The sequence below is a fragment of the Diadema setosum genome, chromosome 8 (genome assembly GCF_964275005.1).
Source record: "Diadema setosum chromosome 8, eeDiaSeto1, whole genome shotgun sequence".
In the NCBI taxonomy this organism is placed as follows: Eukaryota; Metazoa; Echinodermata; class Echinoidea; order Diadematoida; family Diadematidae; genus Diadema; species Diadema setosum.
Window position 1 is genome coordinate 13,421,687 of NC_092692.1, and position 27,331 is coordinate 13,449,017.

The window sequence follows — 27,331 nt, forward strand, 5'->3', positions numbered from 1 at the left end:
TCCTCCTCTCCTCCTCCTCCTCCTCCTCCTCCTTCTTCTTCTCCTCCTGTCCCACCTCCTGTTTGTCCACAGAGCCAAAGACCATCATGAAGCAGCATGACTCGCACTCCCTCTTCTTCAACATCTCGTTGCCGGAGCTTGACTCAGTTTGGAAGGCTTACACTGCCATCCTTGAACCGGCCCATTGCTTTGAGCCAGTCAGAAGAGGTAAGGGTAATATCCAGCACCACCTTGCATGGTGTTACACACAAAGTCCAACATACTCACAGAATCTGAGTCACTTGCATGGACATTTAGCTGAGTTTCCAGTACACTCAACAAGCTAGGGTGTAATTCAGTATCACCTTGCATGGTGTAACAGAGTCCAGCATATTCACTGAATCACCCTGACTTGCTTGGACATTGAGCCGAGTTTCCAGTACACTCAAACAAGCTAGCAAACTTCTGTTTTACTCCCTCAAAAATGAATTTTGTTTTAATGGCCCCAGGCTGGCAGGTACGTACAATAGGTCTGTAAAACCTGCTTAATGTATCCTATGATTAGTATCATAAATTAAGTTTCCTGGAGGTAAGTCAGTGTTGGGTGTCAAGTGTTCAATGTCAGGGATTCAGTTCCTAATTAATTGATGTAAATTGCACAGGTAATGAGGTGTTTGAAATAAATGCCATGCCAGTCATTCTACATTACCATTATCATATACTGTAAAAGTGGATTATATTCGTGCGATTAATTTTCATGCTCAGCTGGGCACAATGAGTTTCACATGTTTTTCATTCCGCAAAATCAGGACATCAATTATTGGAACATATGGCATGCAAAAATATCTGTGTGCCTTTATTTTCACACTAGCTTCTGGTTGCGCGAAAATGCACGAAAATTTTCACTTATAAAGTAGCAAAGATGTAGAGGTCTTGTAATTGTCAAAAGTTGAATATCAGGCATGCGTTGTCGCCGTATCCAAGAATGCACAGGCATTATAACCACAGTTCTTACAACTTTATTTTTTGTGTGAAATGTAAAACATCTGATGGAATGAAAGAGTAAAATCCAGTTAAAACATATAGATAGAATAAATAATTCTAGTAAGCTTTCAAATTTTGTAATCAATTCAATTTTTGTCCTCACACCTCTCTGTCAAGATGGCAACACCACCCTCCATCTCCACGTCCCCTGGTTCCAGGAAGATGAGTGGTCCGTTGCCAAGGCGACGGAGAACAATGTGATGTCCCTCAAGCTCCAGAGTGGGCGTCCGGCCGGGGATGAGCGCCCAGTGCAGCTCCATGCCTACGTCTACTCGAGGTGTCACTACCGGCTGAGGGTGGCTATCTCTCACAGGGAGATTCCCGGACAGGTGAGGGGTCAGGGGTTAAGGGTCATGGGAGGGGGTCAGGGGTTGTGTGGTTGCTGTCATTTTTGCTGATCATGTTGTGTTTTGCTGATCGTTGTGTTCACTGACTGTACTGGTACTTAGGAATTTTATAGTATGGCTCTGAATGGTGGTAGCCCCTATTCTAAAAATTGATATAGGAGTACATACTTAAATTGGCTTGTGGTACTGGCAAAGTGGTTGCCTTGTTCTGCAGATAGATTCTTTGAGGTTATCAAAATTGAAAGAAACTCTTAAATCTGCTTAACACCTACTAAATTATAATTGCCCAACAAAGATTTAGCTATTTTTGTCAAAAGAAAAGAAAACAAAATGTGAACAGACAAAGTCACATCAAAAGTTTGATTTGCTGAAGTTCTGGGGGGTGTTTCATCAATTTAGTCAGCGCTGACAATTTCAGCAAAGTCCTTGGTTTTGATTGGCTGAGATGCTCTGCTCAGAAAATGACAACTTGTCAGCGCTGACTAAGTTGATGAAACACCCCCCTGTTCCAACTATATTTTCCTGATGTAAACATCATGTGCACTTACTTTGCATGGATCTACTCTTTATGTTATCATGATGGTAAAATGATGTTTTTGGAGAAAAAACAGGGAAATTAGGGGGGTAGATTCCACATCTGTTCATTGACTTTTTTAAAAGCTCTGATCATGAAGTGATTATATTATGAAAAGAGAAAGGATATTCTAAGAAATATTTCACATTTGAAAACAAGGCAGGAGAGAGAGCAAAAGGGTTTTGTCTGACCTTAAAGTTGTTGCATGTTAATTAGATGCAGAGAACTATCGTCAGATTAGCTTTGGTTTTAAAGAAATTTTTAAAAGAAAATGTAAAGAAAATTCCACAAAAATTAACTTTTTTAGCATAATGAAAGAGCACTTGACTAACCACCTTAAGAAAGCAGGGGGAATAATTGTTACCCGTAACATATGTCAGTATCACGTTGATGGAATGTGTAATTTTCACGAAAAGTCAATTTTTGTGCAATTCTCTTTACATTTTCTTTATATTGTTGTCCACTCATATGTCATAACCTCTAGTAGTCTCCTCATCCAGCGGTTCCAACACCAAAACTAAAAAATTAATAACTTTTGCATCGATTGTCCGATTTTCCTCAAACTTTCACTGATGTGTTCTACTAATGTTGCTGCTTTCACTCAATCCACATTTCTCTTTAGGTTCGTGTTCCCTTTAAGTTATGAGAGCAGTTAATGTCTCCGCATTGGCCTTCTGTGTTGGTTGACTGGTGTTGATAACAGTATTGTGCTATGGTGAATAAGATGTGTTCTGATTGTAAAGCTTTTACTCGTATGTGTCTTTGTGTGTGCAACTCATCAATAATGAAGACGGCTGTGGTGTTACTGTTGTATGGACTGTAATTGTTCGTTTTTTGGGTGTATCTGCAATACTTATGTTTCGTGCTTAGCATAATAGAGTCACATGTGGCAGTGTTTGCTCTATGTACTGGATACATTGTATTTGGCAGAATTTCTTCTTCAGTTCTCATTCTATTTATGTATGCCCCCAGGAAGCTCTTTCATAGCACTTGTTCATCACTGTGAACTACATGTAGGTCAGAAGTTTTATATAAAATGTAATTATTACCCATATCAAACATCTGAGCTGTGGAGTGGTTCTACAAAGTCGTATTCCCCTTCTTTTTACATGCCAGCCGGGGTAAATTTATTATATCCCCCTATTTTATAGATGCCTATGGGATTTGTGTGTTACAAAAGAGGGAAATATAACATCCGGGCACTTGAGTTCCCGGTGATGAAAATTTTCTGTTGATGAGAGTTTCTCAAGGAGTGTTTATGCTACAGAGGGCAAATTCTCATATGTTAACATGTAAAAATTGAGGACGATCGCTGCATCTGCCTTCTGTGTGTATTAAAGCATATGTGTGACTGTGGGCACATGGCTGTAATGCGCACTGCATGCCTGAGTTTTTCAAAAGAAGGCAAATTCTCATACATTAACACATAAAAATAAAGAACAACCATGGCACCGTGTGAGCTAGCTGTTACGCACGTCACATAGCTGTGGCAAGCCAATGGAGTAAAATGGAGTCGAAAGGGGCCTGAGCTTTCAATCCTAGCAGAATTTTCTTCAGAGCCAATGCCTCCGACAAAGATCCCGCGAGAATCTAAAGCTAAAGCCCATGCTAATTGTGCACAAAAACTTAGCATGTACTGCGTCAAGTCAATCTAATATTACAACTTGATAGAGGCAGCTGTTAGTCAGTGCCACAAAGAAACATGCATCCCGACTAAATCTCTCATTCTAAAATATCAGCCAACGTCCACACAGCCACATTTGAATTCTTTCTAACTACTATCCTAAGAATCTTCCTAAAAGTATCCCATGCAAACAGGTTTGGAAGAGTACCCTTGAGAGGACAATCGTGTTTTTGTTTGTTTGTTTGTTTGTTTGCTTTATTGTAGTAAAAAACACACAAACAAACAAACCGTCATTGCCACTACTGGTGTGGAGTTCAGTGGGGCATTTTATGAAGCTTTTTGTCAGATATTTTTTTCTGACAAACTGTTATAAGCTACTGAAATCCTTCCAACTGATTGGCTGAGAGCAAATTTGTCCAACCATTTTGTCAGAAAATAAAAAAGAGAACACTTTATGAAATGCCCTCCAGATATGTCACTAGCTACAAGACATTGATGAAAGAAAAGTGGAGTGTGTGAATGAGGGAATGAATGAATGGTATTGTTAAAATACTGTGTGACTGGATGACTTTGTGGATGAATTCACTTGATTGATGGATGGATGGATGAATATACAGGTTTGTAAATAGTTTAGTGGATGGCTCAATGGATGGATGTTTGTTCAGAATCGAAAGCATGATCTTCAAAAATAGTACACCAGTAACTCCCACTGTGCATTCTTGGCTTTACTTCTGCCCATCTTGTTGTGTTCCGTGAAATACATTTACATGTACATTTACGTGTATCGTACGCGACATATTTTTAGTATAAAGTGAATCAAGACTTCTGAGACATTTGTTTGTTTGTTTGTTGTTTGTTTTTACTTTTGTTTTTGTTTTTGTTTTTGGTGGTGGTGGTGGTAACATATAAAGAACTACAGCAGTTGAAAGGATGTTATTTCTTTTCGACTTGTATTTAAGCAAAGTTTGTAGGGATTGCCCCACATTGGAGATGATACACTGTGTTTGTGTTTGCAGGAGGCAATATTTTGGTATATTGTTAATTTCACAAATATCAATCCTCTTGCGATATTTGTTCATCATGTGGTATGTTTGGTCAATTAATATGTGTTATAAAATGGGCTTTAGAATCTCTGCAATCTGATTGGTCAACTGTCATGCATTGATTTTTACTGATCCACACTGAGCCATGCGTCCGGTAAAATCCGAACGCATGGCTCAAGTCTTGTATAGTGTTATAGGTGTACCGGATGCATGATGGGGAAAATGGTTGCATTTCACGAATTTACAGGCCTATTTTATAACACAAATGATGCACAGGCCAATTTCGTGGATCAGTGAGAATTGGATGCTCTCGTTTAACTTGGGAACAGTCTAAAACCCACTCACTGTGCTCGTTGGTTTAAACAGTTCCAGAGTTAAACTCGCGAATCCAATTCTCACCGTTCACTCTGTCCTGTGCATCATTTGTATAATGTAAGTTGGGTATGAATTAGTAACTATAGCATGTTGGAAAAAGAGTTGAGCACAAATTGAAGTACTTATACATTCTTAATGTACTTAAAACAACAGCAATATTTTTTTTTTCTTCTGACTTTTTACATATGAACATAATCAACCTTATTTTACATAAGATCATACTTCTTGTTTTTTGCGCGTAACATGGACATAAACCAGTTCCGTACACGCATTGTACAGTGTACAAGTATGTGACTGAAAAGAAATCTTGGGCGAGGGAGGGTGCAGACTGTCAAAAGAAAAATGTAATGAGATAATTAGCCTAATATTGCATACATGCATGTGGTGATATCCCACCATCAAAGTACACATACTATGAAAACTGGAAGTTACCATCTCGTAAATGTAACCATGGCAACCTCACGGAGTGCAGTGTGGGACAAAGAAGTTTGGATGTTGACTTTGCCCCAGTTTAGGGCAGTGTGAATACCACTTTGTTGACTTTGTATCAATATTTATCCGACCCGTCAAAGCTGTTGCATTTGTTTACAGACAAACTCTTGACATCAAATTTCCATTGTAAATGGCAGATTGATTTCTGCTGTAGGGGGCTGGGTGTTTACTGAAGATATGCCATTTATATTCGGTAAGCATCTTATTTTGCAAACTGATACTTGTAAGGCAGTCCTGTGAGTTGTTAAATTTTGCTATGAAGAACCACATGTGACAGTAATGGAATAAAATATCATCCCTTCTCAAGAAGCAAAGGTTGCAATTTCCTGCCCTTTTAGAAAGAAAATATGCATGGCGTTTGTGTTACATGAGTCAGTATTCTAGCATGTTTCACTAACATGACTGGTCTCACAAAATTTACAAAAATAAAATCAAATTAGATGGTATGATGTGCAATACAAGGTAATTTTCTTCTTTTTTGTGACTGTGAAAGTAACCTACATATAAGGTGAAGCATTACTTCAGTGATTTTGTAAGTATGGGATAGACATTTATCTTTATTTTAGATAGTTATAAAAGTGAAATACTGAGTTGATATGCAAGAATCACGTCTAGCAGATTTGTGTGCAACTGTGCATTATAACATTAATAGGTGTATACAAGTAGATAACAAACAATTCATGACACATAGCTTATAACTTTACTCAATTGCCACACATTTATTATCCAATTTATGCTTTTAGCATGACGCCATAAATGAAAGAGGCCTAGTATCACACTCATGTAATGAATACCATGTATCATTTCATGGTAGTTTAATTTTTGTTAATTTTGCAAGTTGTCTGATTTTCACAATATTTAACTACACATCAAAATACTGGCTCCTGCAATGCAAATGTAATGTAGATCAATTTGGTGAATCAAAAACTTACTTCTTGTAAGTTCATCATGTAGTCATTGAGTCATTGTGATTCTTGATAGCAAATTTGATTACTTTTACTAAAACTGTCTTTAAGACAGTTTATATGTTGCTTTTGCAAAAAAAAAAAAAAAAAATGCTTTCAAAATGTATGGCATATTAATTATGACAATACTTTAAAACACTTTTGCACACCTCTAACCTTACAAATACCAGAAGGCATAAGCACACAAAAGGTATAAAAGAATTTCAATTAAAAACAAAAAGAAAGATCTATTTGTTTGTTCATTTGTTTTTTAGTACTCAATAGGGAACCAATGTGATGTTGTCACAGTCTTTTGTTACACATGTAGCTTTGGTTGGAACCAGGTGCATGCATGGTCAGCAACAACAAGTGCTGACAGATATTCAGGCCAGATGAGGTTGTTTACAACCAGTTTCCATGGTAATGAATCACTATCAACCATCACACTTTGGTACGCTATGTCAGCATCACATCTAACTGTAGTCACTTTGAACTCCAGCTTACCGTGTGATTTGTACATAGTGGCATCGTCAAGAAAATTTAGCTGACAGTTAAAAAGCTTAGATGAGGATGATACAACTTGTAAGAAAGCATCAACTATTTAACCCGTTGAGGACAAGTCCCGAGTATACTCGGGCAGGTGTCTATGGGAAATGCGTGTTGTAGCAAAATCAAACCGTCCTCAACGGGTTAAGCATGATAAATGTCGGTAAGTTAGCTCAGTTTCTGTCTGGGCTCAGTCATGTCAGGCAAACTCACACTCGCTGTACCTAGTTGACACAAGACATGTACACCTTGTGTCGTTGCTGCATGTAAATTATTGGTTGTGCAGTTGAATTATTGGCTGTGCATCAAAAATTGATGCTTAATGGATTGATGCCAAACTTAATTGCAGCAGTTATAATACAGTACACTGATGACGAATTCCTCAGTATCAGCATTCCTTTCACACTTAATTTGCCATGTGTAGGTTCAGTTGCCATGACAACTGCTTGCACATACAGCTTACACTCAGTCCAGTACCAGCTCGACCTCTGTAACCTGCCTAACAAAACTGTATACAGAATGAGTAGCTACATACAAGTGGAATACACATAGTTTATGTTCTAGGGGAAAATTTATAGTACTCTATAAAAAAATAAAAAAATCTGCCACTCTTTGGAAGATCAAGAGGTCATCAGTTGTTTTTCGAAAGACTTATCTATTTGGACTCTTCTTTCCTGAAGTAATAGGCTGGATGGTCCACAACTTGAAAATTATGGCATGCTGCATCATAAAAGCTCTTGAAATTGTGTGGAAATCTATGTAGACAAAATCTCTTGTGCCTAAAAAGTTAATGCCGTATGGCATCAGCAGGCATAGATGTTCTTGTGGGATTTCCATTACCCACTGATATTGACCGCTGCAAGGCATGGCTTGGTTTTGATACTGGTAAAGGCTTAGCATGCCGTGGACTCGATGGTACATTTGTCACACCAGTGGTCCCACTGTCCATCCGATGCGGATTCTTGAATTGTGGTCTCATGGCATTGATGACCTGGAGTTTCATACCAGCGGTATGGACGCCAGGGTCAGATGATGGCACTGAGCTGGTCTTTTGGCGGCGATCGCTGCTCGCAGAAAGTGTATTTGGCGGATCCAGCCTGGTCTTTGTTCCGGTCCTTTCCAGGCGGTGACCAGTGTGGGAGAGCCTCCGGGCCACCCCCGGTCGCCTTTGCAACTGCGCAGTGTCGTCACTCCCGACAGAGCTGCGGTTGTTCCCGTTCTGACCCGACTTTGTTTCCTTGTCCCCGTGGTGCTCACTGAGTTGCGACCCGTGTTTGCTTCCCCTGCGCACCAGTGAATGAGATTCGCCGCCTTTAGGTCCGGCTCTCCCCTTGTGTGCATTATTCGTCACCGGATGCTTCTGCCGATCCTTCTCACCCTGTCCAAACTCATACTGGTACATCTGAGGGAACAGACCCTGATAGGTGTTGTCATTGACCTTTAACCTCCGCATCCTCCGCTTCATCATGATCTCTTGGTACACCTGCTCTTCATTGACCACCTCCTCCGCCTTCTCGTCGTTGCCCTCGACTTCGTCGGAATCATCACCCAGGAGTTTTCGCTCCATCGCTATGGCTTCCTGCTGCTTGCGCTGATCCTCGATCATCAGCTCAAACTTGAGGATCTCGCGGTTCTGGTCCCGCACGAACTGGTCGCGCTCGCTGAAGACCTTGCGGCTGGGCACGTAGTCGTAGTACGACAGCATCCGTCTGGATTTTGGCTCGTGCTGCAAGAGCAGGGGAGTCCTGTGGTCCGTGAGGGAGCGATATGCCCTGGAGACCACGGGTTCCGGCAGCGTTCTGGAACCAGTTACCAAGTAATTCAGGTGTTCTTTGTCCCTTGCCATGATGAATGGACAGCTAGCTCTTCTGTGATGAGGTAAGTGAGTGAGGAATGGTGGAGAAGTTGAGGAATCACCGAGAATCTCCGCAGAATGCGTCGCTGACTCCTTCAAACTCAGGTCTACAGATAATTCCGAGTCATTACTACTCAAGACCGATCCACCTTCTGCCTCCAATGTGTAGTCCTTATCACCATTATCTTGTCCAGTGGCCATGCTGTATCAACTTGTCAGGGGGACACTTGGAGTCATAAACAAACAAATGAACAACACTGGGGCAATATATAGGAGATATCGACCCTCAGATAAAGCTTGGATACCGCGATTCACATTGCGTCACTCCTCGAACAACTGACCATAATGGCATCAAAGTCCACGGTTATCACTTCCATTCCAAGTATCCGTCCTCTCAAACATAAAAGTCAGCACCAATATTTGGCCAAGCAAAGATATTTGTTAGTCTACACTTCACAGCAGTGATGATGTTTCTTTCCTGAGATAGTAGCAATTTTAAACCTTTTTTTTTTTTCATCACTCTTTTTTCTGGCTCCACAAAAACAAGCAAAACACACTAACATAAAAAGTTATACACTGTTGCTGCAGTTGATGTTCAATAATTGAATTATAGTCACTTTGTTGGCATCCTCAACACAGCAGTTGATGCTCCCAACTGCTGCAGTGATTTATCAACCTCACAGGATGCTGGTGGCACATCAAACTAAAGTTTTCACACGCATGTGCTTAAAGATCATGGTTTACCGGGGCACGAACTTGGTATTTTTAGCTCCATTTCGGCAGAATGATTTATGATTGTTCCCTGAACTGATCACATTTATGACTTGGTGTGCTGTTCTGTGTAACATTGCACACATCACATTGCAGAATGTTGTTTGCAGACATCTCATGTCGGCATTTGGCAGAGGTGAAGTTCACTTTCTCTAATCGTCGATTTCCACATCCATTCAAAAGTTTACTGACAGCAAATACCGGTAGCTGGTTACCGAACAGTCCCTGTAAAGATGAACAACTGCATACCTGTACAGATACATAAAAAATAAAGAATATGTACAGAAATGAAATACATGTTATGTGAGAATAGACTCATACACTGTCAGCACAGCTGACTAATTATCTTTTTCTTCTTTTTTTTTGTCAACCAAATTTAGTGTACAACCATATTTCTTTCTTCATCCAAAAGGAGAAAATATTATCTTTTTTAAATAAAAGCATATGATTTATTTTTAAATTTCATGTTACATGTTTTGTGTTTACCATTACCCAAAGTCTATTCCATTTCTTTCCTTCAAAATTAGTCTTTTTAACATGTTTAGTATGTTTTGTGATCTCCAGAGGTTAACAGCTGAGCAGAATACAGCTAGCCAGCCCATTTCTCCTGGCTTTTGTCAAGTGTTATTTCATAAAACATTGACAACCAAAATATGTTGATACAAAATGTTTCAAGTTGTTTTTTTTTTTTGTGTGTGTGTATGTGTATGTGTGTGTGTGTTTTGTTTTTTTAAACAGATTTGCATGATGTTACGTGCATATTTATTTTCGAGCAGTATTCCTCATGTTCATTTTTTTTAAAAACAATTGAATGCTCTTTGTGGGCATTGCAGTTTTAATACTATTCCAATTATGTTATTCTACTGAAAAATATCAGATTTACCCTTCTCATGAAGAAGAGCAGAGCTGTTTTCTCTTCCACACTGCCTTGACATTTGAAGGAATTTAGACAGTCGTACTGACTGAAGAATTTGCATTTCTCATGCAAGCTGGATCAATTCAGTTATGTTTTGTTGACAAGTAAAGATCTAGGAGTCATGAAATTCTGCTTCATATTGAATATTTACTTATCAGATTGAGAAATAAGATAAGAAAGGAAGTCCTAAGTTGGAATCAGTATAATTTTTTTTTTTTTTTTTAACTGAGAAATATACAATGTAATCTTGAGGAGGCTGTGTTACTGTTAAAGGCTATCAATATGGTGATATGTTCTTGGTCACTGTTGAGAAACTTTTTCTTTTTTTTTTACTCTTCTGTATTTGTATACATGTAGCTTTCTACAAAACTCGCCCATCCTGGGGCTGTTAAAACAAACACACAAGAAGTGAATAAATGACATAAAATTCAAGATATCACAAAGCAGAAAAATATAGTTGTGTCCATGACTCAAAGGTCCTAGTAAAATGATTTGAGCAGATTCTTACCTCTTGCTGTTGTCAAATCAAGCAGTCTTCCCAGGTCATAGTGAGCGGATTTGATTTGATTTAATTTGATTTAATGAGAAACACAACAAACTTCTGTCTCCAGTGAAGTTGCTAAGACACAGTCAAGCTCCAATTTGTAAAATGTCGGCGAGCTTTCTCCCGAAGAAGTGTCCGCTAAACATCTTCCAAGTACTTCACTAATCCTCTACAATTGTTGTTGGGGCGCTAGCCGAGGGGACTTTATAAGTAGCGGCAAATCTGAGGCGACAGTTGTTCGCAGATACCTCACAGTATATCTCAAATCACCGCCAGCGTTCTTCCTTTCACCGCCGTCTTTCACGGCCCCTGCTTAGGGAGTTCTGCAAACAGATCTTATTCATTGCTAAGGGGCGGATTTGGGGGAGTTAAGGGTTGAGTGGGCACACAAAAAAGAGAAGGGGGGTCTGGACGGAGCTGTGAAGACGGAGATGAGCATGGGGGTAGGGGTGGAGGGGGAAGAGCAGGGGACCTCAGTGAAAAATCCCTTCTGCTTTGGACACCAAAATCCACTGGACTGCCCGCCAGCAGTCCTAGACAGGGGGCTTTCCAAATGAAGGGGTCGGTGCATTATAGTGTTAACCCACACTTTGGTGAAAAATGAGTTACATGCATTTACACCATCCTGAATCACAGCTCTATAATCCCTAAAAATGTCATCTTGAAATTTAAGCAATAAATGGGTTTTTTAATGCAGTCATCTTTTTGCCCCGAAAATTAATCACATCTTCTAGGCAGGAATATAATGCTAAGCCACACTTTTCAAGATGGCGACCTCCATGGTAGCAGACAGAAGGGTGGCATAAAAATATCTAAATCTGAACAGTGAGGAAACTTTTTCATCTGCAAAAATGAGTGATTCTGATTCATAACATAACTTGTACTCTTCTGCCAGTGATGAAAATGGAGATGAGATAATTATTGATGAAATTTTAAGCATTTAATGAGTATTTTTTGTTAATTTTTGTACTGTTGGGGTTAGCACTATTTTTATGCTAATTCTAGTGATCATGACATTTTTTGCCAGTTTTTTATTTTTGTTGAACCTATCACCAAAATACCACAATCACTGGTTTTAGGAGTATTTTATCATTGTGCATTATAACCTATAAGAAAATTAATCAACGTTCATGGTCTGTCCCAGCAACTTAAAGTTTCATTAGTGGGTTAGCATTTTATTCATGCTGACATTTCGCTTCAAAAGGAAAGCTTCCTCAAAATTAATCAGTAGTTAAATAACTGATGAAATATATTCAAAATATAAATCTTCATTTGTTATGTGTGGTTTTTTCATCAAAATGGCTTATTGTAATAAGTGTATTGTCTCTAAATTTATTATTTTTCCCGATGCAAGTGTGATCTGAAAACGTTCATATGGGTAAAAAATGTACGGATAGCTGGACGGTTGGACATGTGCCTTATCTGTTCTTATCTGTAATTCTTACAGAGTTATGTGTAGCAACATTATAAATTGTCATTGATTTATTTGTAACTTCTTTTGAATAAAATGCAATTTTGCTATGCTTTCACAGCCATATTTAGGGGGATTAGCTATAGACAGTAGAAAATGGATGAAAACAAAATGCATTTTAATATCGATTTATTTACCTCAAATCTTCAAAAAAAAAATCCTGCCGCTGTCAATACAGCTGTGCTTCCCAGTAGTTTCTTACATAACCGAGACACGATACTTACATGTTTAACATCCTTTGAAAGGATGTTACATTTATGATATAACTGCAAACATTATTTTTCAAATCTAACGCTGTCGTATAGAATTCATAGTTCCACGTTGTTGATACCTCTATACGGTTTCTCAATTTAAATCAATAAACGTTGAAAGCAATCAAAGCAGAATTTAAAGCATCAATGCTGATAGTATAGTGTTTTTTTATCGTAATTTGATTGTGAGTCAATAGCTCCCTTTTTTCACTACTGAATTTACCCTTTAAACTCTGTATTTATCATGCATTTTTATGAAGAAGTCTCCATGTTGGAAAGAAAATGTATTTGCTGTATTCTGTTACAAAAGTCACAGTCATTTTTTTTTCACAGGATTGTTTTCAAGATTAATTTACAAAAAAAGAAAGTTTCCTTCAAATTAAATTGGAGATTTGTGATTGATAAAACTAATTGAAAGCATATAGATTTTCATTTTTTCGTGTACGTTTTTGTCACCGTAACAGCTCTGACATGAGAACATTTTTTTCTTGTTCCTAAATGATCTTCATGATCCAAATGTAGTCTGAAAACGTGCATATGGGGTATAAAAACACACAAACTTGGTATAATACGTAGGCTATTTTGGTCTTATTCAGCACATTGCTTGTATGGTCTATCCGAATATACGAAATTAATAAGTGTTCAGACTTCCAAAGAGATTTTTTCCCAATTTTTAAAAATGTTCTTTTCATGGATTTTTGGCCATTAAGAGTTAGTCAATTATTTTGTGATAAGAACTTTCCTGCATAATTTCACACAGCCTGCATTTACCAACGAACATGGAGGAGGAGGATTCATTGAGGCATATACAGTCATAATTCTCATGCCACACTATCTTTTTTTTTTTTTTTTTTTTTTTGGGGGGGGGGGTAAATTCGTTGTCATAGAAGGACGGATTTTAGAGTACTGTTGGTGATTTTGATACCCTGAACAAGAAAACCAATCTAGCTAAACATGGCCTTAATGTCTACTTTATGGTATTTTATTCCCTTTTAACAAAAGACATAATAATCTCTGGAATATGTTGATATGTACCATTTTACTTTATTTTCTCTTATCTAGATACTCTAAATTTAAAATGTGTTATATGCATAATGCTGAAGAAGGGACTCTTTGCCTGCTTTTAGGTACACGGAAGATGTGAAATCCTCAATGAGATATAACCCCCCAAACAAATCATATTATTTGTATGACACTGAATGCTTTGTCTTTTAAAACTTGAATTGTTGAAGTTGTTTAATATCCACATTTCAAGATGTCTTTATGCGTGTATGATTGATTCTGTGCGCGTATTTGCGTCTGAAATATATGCAAAGTTTTTCTTCATAATTCACACAGATTATACAATACAGACAGTTAAAACAAGTATATCTTATTTCAATTTCACGTCACGAAGGAGAGAAACTCAAATATTACATTAATTTTCCATTTTAAGTGAAGAGGCATTGATATTTTGTGAGTTTTCAAAAAATAAAGAGTATTTGTATACACGATGGATTTGGCTGCAATAAAGTGCTAAGCCACAAATTCAAAATGTGACTTGAAAAATCCTCTTAAATCCGCCAAAATATCAGCGTAGTAAATTTCCCCAAGACACTATTCAATCTTGAGTATGTAAAGGTTCATGTACGAAAAAATTGGCCTTCTCGAGTCATTAACCTGATTTATGGATTTTTTCAAACTTTCAAAAGCGATTATCTCAAAATGAACATTGTGTGGGTTAGCACTATAATGCACCGACCCCTTCAAATATCCTTCAGGGTCGGATGGATGATCATGATGGGCTTTAATGTGTGGGGGGAATTTCCTCTTCACAGCCATCACCAATTCACTTCACGAACAACTCCAGGGAAATTTACAGACAAAAGCTTGAGTAGATAAAACCAACCAAATTTTCTTTTGATTGTAATGACCATGCCTACTAACAGTTCCTATCCATTGGTCCGTAATAAGATCTTTTCTTGCCCTCTGTAGCGGCCCCATCTCAAGGTGGTAGGAAGCTCACTTTCTTTTCGTTTTTTCATGCAAGTCATGCAAATTTACCGAAGCATCAACTCTGACAAGCCTGTCGGTTTGTTTCGTAATCAGTCACTTTCTTCTTTTAGTTCTGAATTTATAGCAACCTCTTGTACTCCTCACACAACTATAAAAAGAATGGTTTGATAGAAAGTACCAGGGAACCTTACAATCAGTACCCTCTGATTCTGCACTCAACCATGATAGTTCCGGCTCTCACAATCTTTCAGTTTGGTTACTATTTATGGGAGTGTCAAGTGAGGGTGTGATAATGGAGATCCCAATTAACGCTCCAATTCTGGGCCACCAAGAATTTCTTCCTCTTCTTCTTCTTCTTCTTCTTCTTCTTCTTCTTCTTCTTCTTCTTCCTGCTTCTATCAGTGCTGATGCTACTTAAAGTTATGACAGTACTCTGTGATACATTTGGTTCAATGGATGATCTGGGTGATGAAGAACATACATGTAGTTATTGTAATGATTGTCGACAGCAAACACCATTTTGCAATTCATACACACATATAATTTGTCTTTCAATATTTATTCAGCATGTTTGGCCTGGTCTAACTGCATGTCAATGCTTAGCCAGAAAGAGCATAATAAAAGAGAAAGATAATCATAGAGAGGGAGGTGGGGGGGGGGAGAAGGTTAGAGAGAGGTAGAGAGATAAGTATATGTATTTTGAATAACAGTCTTGATCAAATACATAAATTGCATCATATTCAGGTAGAGAGAGAGACAATTTGAATGCCAGTCTTGATCAAATACATAAATTGCATCATATGTAAGTAGATTAAGTTTAAAAATTTGGCTGTATTTTGCTATCCTATGTGATGAAAACCATGAATAGACCCTGAGACAAACTTTTCCAACAGCTCTCCTCTGTGACAATTTAAAACCCTAATTTGTGTATGTACGTATGCACAAGGTTAAACTTTCCTACTTCCAATTCTATTCATATCTATAACTTGATCCATTGATATTTTTTATTCATTGAAGGTGCCAATTCAGTAATCTGCCTTAACAGATGGCTGAAGAAAATTGACAAAAGTATTTGTTTTTTTTTTTTTTTTTGGTCCTTTTCCTGGCAAAACATACAAAGTGTGATGTGACCAATTATTTTGAGGGGATATTTGATTGCTTAGAAAAAAAAAAATCAGCTAGATATTCTCAGTGAAACAGAGGTCAGTAATTTACACTTTGTGAAAATTTCCTGATTCATTTTAAAAAAACATTTCCTTGTAAAGGATCGGAGGCCTCCAACTGAAGAAAGCATGAATTCTTCAATTTTTTTGAGGAGGGATCAGGCTGATTATAAAATCTTCCAAGTTTATGTAACACCTGTGTTCATAAGTTAATGAGTGGACCCAAGTTCATTTGATACCTGTTTTGTAGTTAAAAGAGGAGAGCCCAATCACATATTTTTGTGGCCCTTTCTTCAATGCATCATTGATTTCTACTTCAAATACATCAAATCTTGTCTGAGCTTGCACAGTTCAAGAAACCAGGCTCCAAACTATTTTATGAAATCTTGCTCGCTTTGCCAGGCACGGCCTCAGTTGAAGCCATAAAAATGGTTTCCCAAAGTGAACTTCTCTGAAGCAGCAGCCGATCCTAAGAGAATCCTTACCATTCTCTTTAGCTCAGAAAGATTAGGAGAGAGAGAATAATCTTTCTGCACAATTGCCTTCTGGAAGAAAAAAAAAATGATGAGTAGTATACATGAAGACGCTCACTGACCTTGATAGATATTTTGTTGGTTTGTGGGTTTGTAAGGGATGTTGCACAAGCCCTGCGGTTGCCCATATCAACTCACTTCACAAGTCAACAGAGCGCTGGAAGATCATCGGCAGACAAAAGCGGCAGCAGTAGTTGAGTTGAAGGGTTTCGGTCAAGTGATAATTTCTTGCATACCCAACCAGAACGGATCACCGTCGTTTGCGGGGCTTCTGGCTATTAGGGACTTTGCAAGTCGAAGAGAGACAGATGTAGAAAGATAGAGAGAGAGAGAGAGAGAGAGAGAGAGAAATATGCACACACGCACACACGCACACACACACACAGGGAATAATGAAGACCAAAAATCATTCAGGAAAATATCCCTCAGGTAGCTTTACATAACAAAAAGCATGAAATGATAATGATATTTTTTCTCTTCCCTCCCATCTTCCACTCGTGATAGGAATGAACATGCAAACAAACAGACCAAATTTTCTCAATTAAATGCCATGATCTCCAAATTTCTTGGCATACTACTGTATGAGCTGTTATTTTCACAAGGGCTTAATTTTCACAAATGTAACAACACACAAAAAAAGTCGCTGTGCGCTAGGGTAATCGTGCACTAACGACAGCCTCTGTGACAATTTGCAAAAACAGCATCTTGCAAAAATGTCCGTCACCTCATCATTCACAAAAATATCTGTATGAAAATATAACAGCTTATAAAATACAGTAGTATTCTTGCCTGGTAAGTTTTGAATGCACTCACCAACCTTCAGGGATGATTGTGCTTCAGCCTAAAACTACATCGTGCTCATATTACTGTAAAAGTGGATATTTTCGCTTGAGTAGTATTTTGCGTTCAGCTGGGTAAGGCAAATTTCACATGTTTTTAATTCCGCAGAATTACGACATTAATTACTGGAACATATACATATTGTAGCATGCAAAAATATTCACATGCTTTTATTTTGCACTAGCTTCTGGTTGCGCGAAATGCATGAATATTTCCACACTGCAAAAATTTCCACCTTTACATGCCAGTGATTGCAGAGTTGCCATGACGCCCCAGTCATTTTCTTTCATCGCTCATTTTCCCACCTTGTCTCCCCAGATGATGCGTTTCTATGGCACCCTGCTGCCAGGTTTTGTCGTCGTGGTAGCACTGCTGGCAGTGTCTTTCCTGCTGAGGAACGTTGATGCTAAGAGTGAGTAGACTTTGATTTAGGGGCCAATGTTGCGTTTTGATACAAGAAAGAAGTATTGTTCTGAAAGATACACTGTAGGTGCCCATTCGCACATTAGTTTGAGTGTATTCTCTGAGTCATCAGTCTTGTATCAAAAGTTTTACCCGACCATTGCTAGAAATGATTGTGAAATGGATGTATGAGCATTACAATGTCGAAGACAGTTTCTTGTTGTTTTTTTTTTTTTTTGCGGGAGGGGGGTATTGATATTCAGTGGAAATCTCAGCCGACATTCCAGGTTGAAGAAGTTTCAGATTGAAGAATTCCAAGTTGAAAAACTTTTGGGAAAAAATGAAACACCTTCCAGACCAGCAGTAGCTTATGTCATCCACCCTTCACTGTAACTATTACACAAACCTCACTGGTTGAAAGGTTGTTGCTGTGCAAGGGAACCCCACTGCAAGAAATAAAAAATAAAAAACAAATCAACAGACAAATAAGCAAACAACAACACCAAATTTAAGACCGTCCATGGTACATTGATGATGACATATGGACTAATATGTTTTGATTTGTCATAAGTGTTATGGATATTGTTTGTACTCCTTCATGACAGTCTAATATTTGCTAAAAAGTCAATGAGTTATGTCAGACTGTATTTCAGAAAAAGAGGCGTAAAAAAAAAAAGAATGATTAAAAGGATTTAAAATGATGTTCATTTGATGTGTTAATTTCAAGAGTGAATATTTATCAGCTGTTTCTCTATGTGATATGTTTCTAAAATGGATAATCTCATGTTGTCTCTTTGTTTTCTTGCCTTTTGCAGAGAAATTAGAAGTGTATACGGATATTTTGTCAACGCATTGCAAGCCATACATGGTTGCCCCTTTTGTCGCACTCATCAAAGCCCTTCTTCCACGGATGTGAGTTTGGAGATGGATTCCCAGCCATCACACTCTGCATAAACATTCAGCTTGTTCCAAACATATATTTGATTTGAAAAGTGAAAAAAAAAAAAAACATATGGAAATTTTGTGGTTTATCTTAGTCAGTGATTTTGTATCTAGAGCGCTTGAAAATTGATTTAAGATTTATTCATTTATTTTATTTCATTAAAGTTATTTACCCTGGTAATTCATCGAAGGGTCATGTTCTGATATCATAGATACAGGGACTGCATGAGAAGCATCTAGGCTTCTCAGTTAACTGTGTGCAACAATTGAATTAGCTCCACAGCTGTCATACTCGTGTACATTGTTTTAAATTAGGAAGTATATGAGCATACATTTGTAGTTTCAGATCATGTACTTGTAGTCGATGTCCGGCATGTTTTGGTTTCAAAGAGTTTCAGAATTTTTTAAATAATTTTTTGATATGAGTTTCTGCAGCGTTCATCTGGGAATTTTATGACTCACTTTCATTGCACTTTTGCATGTCCTGGACAGACTTCCGGATTTGGCTGCAGCCCACGATTTCAATATTCTGGACAGGCAGGGCATCAACTTTGGTCTCCTCCCGATCCTGTTCTTTGTGCTCGGCTACGGCATTCTCAGCATCCTGGGCGGTCTCCTGGAAATGGATGTGCAAATACTCGGCCGGTTTTTCTCCCTCTTCAAAGGGTAATTTACAATGTTTGTTTGTGTGTGCTGTGACTTTTCGCCAGGTGATTTCATGAAATGTGTGCAAAAATGTTACTCAAAGAATTTGTAACAAATCTTCTTGACATGTGTCCAATCCAGAAAGTATATACACAAACAAAAATTCTTCAAAAGCTGACAATGTTTCCTCTTTTTTAAGCCCTCCTTGGTGTTGCCTTTCGATAAAGAATAATGGCTGAAAAATGAGGCTAATTTGCAACACCAAGCATTGCTAGACACAGGTGAAGGTGAGAGCAAGTGGCACATCCACTTAGTCTTTGTGATATTTTTTTTTCCCCCCCTGCGCGGCTTCCTCTCTTCAATTTGTGTAGATTATGAATTATCCATAGCTGGGTGCAATGATCACAATACTGGCTCAGGCTCAATCAAGATCAGTCCAAAACTATGGCTGATTTTGACTGTAAAACCAGAAATTTTCACATGCACTTTAGTTAATTTTGCAAGAACCAAGATGATCAAAATTAAAATGCCTGCATTTTGTGCAAAAATTCTTGTCTACACTATATGCATTGAATGCAGTCACATGCCACAAAAATTTTTTGCTGTACATTATATCCGGCATGTAGCATCCTATGCCCCATATGTGATTTCACATCATCTGTTCCTTAATCTCATCTCCTGCCCACCAGCACCAGCATTGCCTTGGATAGTGACCAGTCTGCCGGAAGCCTTGGCTACTCCCTGCTGCTCTACGCCGTCCTGGGAGGATTGAGTGGGGTGTGCCTGGGTGCTTCCAGTACCCTCGTGCTCATCATCCTCACCGTGCTCTACCTCCTGAAGGTCATTGCACTCCAGGCCAGAGCCCACCTCCTCAAGACCTGCCTCAACCTGGTATGTTGCCATGGAGATTAGATGTCACTTACTGTATACGCCCTATATTTAGCAAGTCTACTTATGCAAATCGGGACTTCCCGATGATTTCGCGAGTGGTTACATTCATGATCATTGACAACTGTATTGACAGAGAAATGTATACGTGTGTGTCACATTCATATCGGGATAAGAGTCATTATTTTTGCGTGTCTTTAATTTTGCAAATACATACTGTAACACGTGACTCGCAAAATTCACTAGAATAAAAACCTCACAAAATATTCAGCGTATACAGTATTCACAAAACTATTCCAGACTGTCAGCGTGATATCTATCGTGCAAATCAGACTCCATGAGAACTTTCCCTTTTTACAGCAGACTCCAGATATAAAACACAGGCTTTTATGAAACAATTAGTAAAGAAATCTTCTGTGGAAGATACAAAAGTTTTACACCAATTGAAGGCCAGTCAGGCTAAATGGGCTAAGAGTTTGCCGGGATGCACCATAAAATGTTTAAGTCTTAAACATAAAAATTCATCATATTCTCTAATTGATAACAGGTACTCTGTTTTGAGCAAATCTTGTTATGGGGGAACATTTTCCAGGGGACAGTTATATTTAGGATAATTGTTGTGGAGTGGGAGATCATTTGTTATTGTTTCTTTTCTACTGTTTCTTCAGTCACAGAGTACTTCAGAACAGGACAAAGATACACAGCAGAAGGAGCAGACTGCGGAGATTGATGCCAAATCTCAGGAGAACGGATCGGCTCCCTCTGACAAGGAAGCAGCTCCCCCTACTCCACTAGATGTGGCAAACACCAGTCTCTCTTTTCACTTCTCTGTGATGATATTACTGCTCCTGCTCACGCTGCTCAATGTACCGTCGTTAGCCGTGTGGGTGAAAAATATGAGGTAAGATGGAGTACCTGAAAGTACCACATAAACCGAACATCACTGGTGTGCCAGTTTTACTTAACTTTAAGATAAAGTAAGGTAAAAAAGAAACAGCAGTAATGAAATTGTGTGTCAAAGTCGACAAATATGTCAACAAACTTGGACATACCATCATAGTACTGATAGGAAGGCATAAAGCTCTAATATTTGGTCAAGGACATGCTTGTCTAGTGTGTATAGGCCCTCTGGCAATTATGTTTTGTCAATTTTTGTCATTTTCTTCCTGGTGATGGTGAGTGTCACCACATGGCTATTTTCAATGATGATGCAAGGAAACCAAGCTTTTCTTTTTCACAGCTGTATCAAGTGCGCATTATTCTGCTAGGCATGTGGCAATACCATTGAAAAGTGATGAGGCTTTCAGTCCTTGCGGATCATGTAATATTGTATGCCATTTGATAGTAATGCTCTTTGTGTAATACAGAAGAAGAAGAAGAAAAAAAAATCTTTTAGTGTCTACTTCCAAAGAGACGTATCTGTGCTGAAGGATACGACAAACATAAAGAAGATTGTAGGTAGAAAAGAAAAACATCTTCCGATTATATATGACCGTGCACCTCAAAACGAACATAAAGTCGCACACACTGATTTTGAGTGAGGACTGAAAATAAGTGAAATGGGTCAACCTAGCCGAACTTGACTTTTTCATATTTTCTGAAAGAGCGGGTCTTCTTTTACATTATGCTAAAATTTGGTATCATAAAACGGGCAGGAAAGTGTGTTTTTTTTAGCAGTTTATCTCGAACATTTTTGGTAGAATAGTGTGATTAGGTGTGTCTGTAGAATCCCTTTTTCATTTCTGAAAAACCTTGTCCACACTCTTCACTTTCAACTCTAATAACTTTTGAAAGGATAGTGCTACTGCTTGAAAGTTGGCATTAATTATGGACAGAATGTAATAATGAGGCATGCTTAATTTCATTTTAATCTGATAATCCCTTCATTGTTGTTACTCTGGTGGTTTGCTTCCTGTTTTTTGTCCCATTCATTGCACAGCCAGCACGGTTTGGTAAAGATTAAGCGCTTGAATAGACACTGTACTTCAGAGGCTCTTTTCTCAGTTCACACTTTTCCTGAGTTTGTGCTTTCTTTCCAATATTTAGATAGGTTAGGAGAGTCCATTTGATTTGAGTTATACATCATTTTAAAGCTTAAAGTCTGCTCTTTCAGAATATGGTCTTAACTAAAAATTCATGTCTGGCGACTTTTTGTTTGTTTTGAGGTGCAGGGTCTCATATTCTCCTCTTCAGGTAGATACAATATACACAAGATATGCTCATGCAGTATAATTCAACAGAAAAATTGCCCTCTTTATAGTTCACTGCTAAATGTATCAGGATGAAATAAAGAATGTTAAGTTTGCAAAGTGTTAAATGGCTAATAGAAACTGCATAGAAACTAAGAGTGAATTATTCAATATGTGGCAATTTAGAAAGGAAAATTACAGTGCATAATTTTGTATACAGTGTATAATTTTGTATACAGTGTAAATGTAAACAACAACCAGACGAGTACAGTTGAACCTCTCTTATCCGGCCTCCCTTTATCCGGATCTCTCTATTATACAGACGCAATCTCGCCGTGATTTTTTTTTTTTTTTAATAATTACGGGAGGAAAGGGGGATTCCCAACTCCTTGAGAACTCCTACACAAACACACATGAATTACATATACTTGATACATTTCTTAATAATTATTTAGGGAAATCATCCCAAGAATTTATAAAAGAAAATGATTTCATTCTTGCAAACACGAACCTCTATTTTGGGGGCTGTTACTGAGTGTAACAATGAAAAGGTTGCAGTATACACATTACTACATGTGGTACCACAGTGGGCTACATCAGTACATGTGTGTGTATATGTACATGTATAAAGCATTGAGTCTCTCGTATCCGGCCAAATCCCTTATCCGGATGAGCCCCGGTCCCGACTTGTCCGGATACGAGAGGTTAAACTGTACTGGGAATCGATGTGTTGGGTTTGACGTAGTGATACAGCCTTCTTTGTGAATTTAACATCCATTTCATCATTGCAGACGTGAAGTTTATAACCTTGATAGAGATCCAGCACTATACCCTACCCTGGTTGTGCTGGCAGCTCTCTCCGTGCTCCTAGACCCAGCTTACACCGTTCCCAAGAAAGGGTGAGTATTGATTTTGCAGGCCAACAGATGGGTAGCCCTTCTGCTTGTCTTTGTACCTTGATGTAAGATGTCAATTGCACCATTTGAAGAAGAGCCAACCAGAAGAACCAGCGAGTTAGGGAATGATGCCAACGTTCATAGGCTCAATTAATATAAAAACTTCATGTGATAATCACAAAAGTCACATGCTAAAACTTTGCAATATTTAGAGAATCTGAAAGCATATAATGAAGTACTGGTACAATTAACTTTTGTCAAGTTCATGCATAATTTTTATATTAGCTTTAGATCAAAGCATACATTGTATTTTCCCACTCAACAGAAAGTGAATGCAACCGCAAATGGCTTACTTTTGCATACGTAAAATTTTGAAGGCATGCTTTTTCGATCTCAGCAAACGTTTGAGAGCAAGGTAGAGTACTGTTTTGGCATAGATTTAACATACCTGGTTAACATACCTGGTTGTGGGCGTTAAAGTTATACCGAACTTATTTGCCCCTCTGCTGCTCCATCATCTGGATACGGTAACTAGCAAACTTTTGTTTTCTGTGCTGTGCGGTTTTAGTGAGAACATGAGCATAAGAATTGTTGTTCGGGGTTGTATTTGTCCTTTTTTGATTTCCATGCTTTCTCCAAGCTGGATTTGAAAGAGCTGAGTGATGTACTGTTTACCACAAAGTCCAGGAGATTGTTCCATTTCGTGATGATACGCTGTGAGAAGACATTTGACCGTTTTTTAGTTTTGCATCTGTTCTTCGTTACCTTGAACTTGTGCCCTCTAGTCCTGTTGTCAGTTCTCAAGTTAAAAAACTTGCTTAGTCTAATGTCTTCCAGCCCATTCATAATCTTGAACGTTTGGATAAGATCTGTTCTGTGTCTGCGGTAACTTAATGAAGGTAATTTCAGTTCTGCTAGTCTCTCCGGATATGTGAGATTTCTGAGGTTGGGTATTGACTTGGTTGCTCGTCTCTGGACTTTCTCTATCTTCTGTGTATCCCTTTTCAAGCAAGGGTGCCATATCTGGGAGCAATACTCAAGTGATGGGCGTACTATAGATTTGTAGAGTTGAGTGAATGATCGTTCATCTAGTGAAGAAAATGATCGTTTGGTAATACCCATCTTACGATTTGAACTTGCTGTGATGATGTCTACATGAGTTGAGAATTTCAGCTGATTGTCGAACGTTACACCTAAATCATTTAAAGTATATTTCTTTCACCAAAACCTTACAGGAAATTTCTGATCAATGTGAAGTATCCATATCCTACCATACATATACATCATTGAATCGGGGCTGATCATGAGTGGGCGTGTCTACCCGTTCCAATTCTGCGGAGGTCTTCCTTTACATTCCAGCCATTAGCCACTGTACATAGCTTCAGATGTAAAAGAAAAACGTATTTGTATATAACGTGTTTGCCATGAAATTGCAGAATTAGATAAATATCAAATATCAAATATCAAATGCCAAAGATCGCACCTCACCACTGACATCCTCATGTCTGGTCCTTCATTCCTTTCAGGCCGCTGACCAAAGCGATAGCCCTGATCGTCCACGTCTTCTGCGTGGCTGCCTTGCTCTTCGGCATGGACACGATGTACCGCCTCTCCTACTACATCGCTGCCACCGTCCTCCTGCTGGCCGTCAACCAGGTCGTCTCGTCTTGATGATACCTTCTACCTGCCCGCAACTAATAGGTGCCCCGCCCATATTATGCATAGCAAAATGATCTTGTGCCTGCTCCACTTCTGCCCAACCATGGAGGCAGACTCGATTAATCGTCTTGTGACCAGACAGCCAATTTTCCTTGTATGCTCCTGTTACGACCAAAATCACTCTGAGAATGATCGCACAAAAGAAACAATCAACTAATGTTCAGGCGGTTTATTAACAGTGATATTGTGGGTACAGACTCGTAATCGGTTTTCACATCAGTACAATAATGATCAATAGAAACAATTATAAATTGGTAAGGGAATCACTTACACGTATTGCATGCAATATCCCTGGAAATCAAATAATCCCCTGAGAATGTCCAGATACGATGTTCGATGCACAGATGAATGATCCTTGACGCACCGACGAATTAATCCTCCGACGTAACTCCAGAGGCACTGGTTGCAATAATCCACGTTATAATTCCAGGGTAAAGTCCACGATATATGTCCACAGCATAATGTTCACAGCGAAACTTCAAAATCCAAACGTTATGATGACCACGTCCAGTTGATGCGTTGAATAATGATTCACTTTATAATGTCCAGCAAGGAATCCAGCCCGTCACAGCTTTGCCGTAATAATGTCCATTGACACTAAAATATGGAGTCTATCTCCAACGTAGGCAAATTAATTCTCTGCAGGCAAAATGTCTCCCAGGCCTTATCTCCACAAACACAGTTTGTATAGCAGGTCAGCAGGTAACACAGGACTGACTATAACAAGTCGCTTCAAAGCCAGAAGTGACGTAACTCTCAGAGCAGAGGTGTTGGGTACTCTGTCTACCTCAGAATTTCTCCGGCTTATATACTATCCATTCACCCCTTTCTAGTACATTCTGTAATTTTCTCCAACCTGGGGCCACATACCTGAACATACTAGCAAGTCCAAGTTCCAGGAATCCAGGAATCCTGGATGACTCACTGCCTAATATGTGCATAACATCATTGCCAAAATTAACTACCAATCACATTGGGTTACAAGGGCAGTGCCTCACTCAACCAGCACTTCCTAGAATATTCTGGAATGGGTTAAGTCATTCTAGATTGAGTGAGCTATAATGTATTTCCTGTCACATGCATACATGTACTGTAGCTACATTTTATACTATGTAGAAAATTCTCCACTGATCTGGTCAGCCTGTATGTACTATATCTATATCATATAGAATGTTCTCCATTAATCTGGTCACCCAGTGTACATACAATGTACACATTAAACCAACCATGCATACAGCCTTGATACATTATACATGTACATAACTAGTTGTGTGTACATCTGTGACAGCTCCATATGTTTCAGTATGTGTCACTTTATGCAATGCAAAGAATACTGTCTCGATCAAAGGTAGCGAAAGTGAAGCAATCATCCCTTATATATACTCAATGAAGTGTACATTGGAGTTCTCCTGGCGGTTGAGCCAACTCTGCTGAACTCATTATGGTAGCCTGCAAACTCAAAAAAAAACAAAACAAAACAAAACAAAACAAAAATGTGTTGTATTATTCTAAAAGTAAATGATCTACATAAATACTGGTTGGTGATTGGTCATAATGCGATCACGTGACTAATGTAGCGTGGATCGAAATCGTTATATTGCCTGCAGTGACATCACATCAGGTAATGTGATTCCAGAATTTAACTGGCTGCTATTTGACAGGTCTGGAACAAAATGACGCACATTTATGTACATGTAGACCATATAATATGACAAATATTGCCTTGTTTGTCATTGTAATATAACACTTGATAGTCCTATGGGAGATATATTTCCCTCAAGGCAATATTTTCCCCTGGTGCTGAGCACTTTGGGGAAAATGTATCGTCTTGGGGAAATATAATTCCCAAAGGACTGACAAATGTTATATAACACCTCAAAAAGGGCAATATCTGTATAATATAGTCCTCACTGCCGTGGCTAATCCATTGTATAATTCTTGTATGTCTGGTCTATCCCACAAGATACAATATAGCTTCCAATGTATACTACAATTATACAACATATCAAATCTAATTCTTACAAAATATTTCAGTGTCCCACTCATATTTGTGTTTGAGTTGGCAAAAAGTTCTTATTTTCCTGAATCACATCAGTTGGGTTCTTTGTCCATCACCTATCATTTCTCTCTTAAATTCCCCGCTTCATAGTATATTGTCAAATTTCTGCCCTATGGCTTTCTTTGGTGACTGTCTGTGCTGACAGATTTTCTCTTTCTTATTAAAATGGTCAGTTCTTCATCGCTATTGCTGTTTAGTAGTGCCAGCACTTCACTGCTTTCAAGTGTGAATTAAGTGATATATACTGTAAAACATGATATATTCGCGGCACGAAATTTTCGCGA

The 27,331-nt window shown here is 38.5% G+C and overlaps 1 protein-coding gene across 1 annotated transcript in view; it reads left to right on the top strand.

The window, feature by feature from the left end:
- The window catches only part of LOC140231841 (GPI inositol-deacylase-like), a 40,861-nt gene extending 15,853 nt beyond the window's left edge, over nt 1-25,008 (top strand). Inside the window, exons 13-21 of the mRNA XM_072311992.1 lie at nt 73-207; nt 1,141-1,352; nt 17,626-17,719; nt 18,525-18,621; nt 19,144-19,317; nt 19,986-20,187; nt 20,853-21,085; nt 23,165-23,272; nt 24,796-25,008. Coding sequence (XP_072168093.1) covers nt 73-207; nt 1,141-1,352; nt 17,626-17,719; nt 18,525-18,621; nt 19,144-19,317; nt 19,986-20,187; nt 20,853-21,085; nt 23,165-23,272; nt 24,796-24,940 — 1,400 coding nt within the window. The 3' untranslated portion in view covers nt 24,941-25,008. The remainder of the gene's footprint in view (nt 1-72; nt 208-1,140; nt 1,353-17,625; nt 17,720-18,524; nt 18,622-19,143; nt 19,318-19,985; nt 20,188-20,852; nt 21,086-23,164; nt 23,273-24,795) is intronic.
- The last annotated feature ends 2,323 nt before the right edge of the window (nt 25,009-27,331 follow it).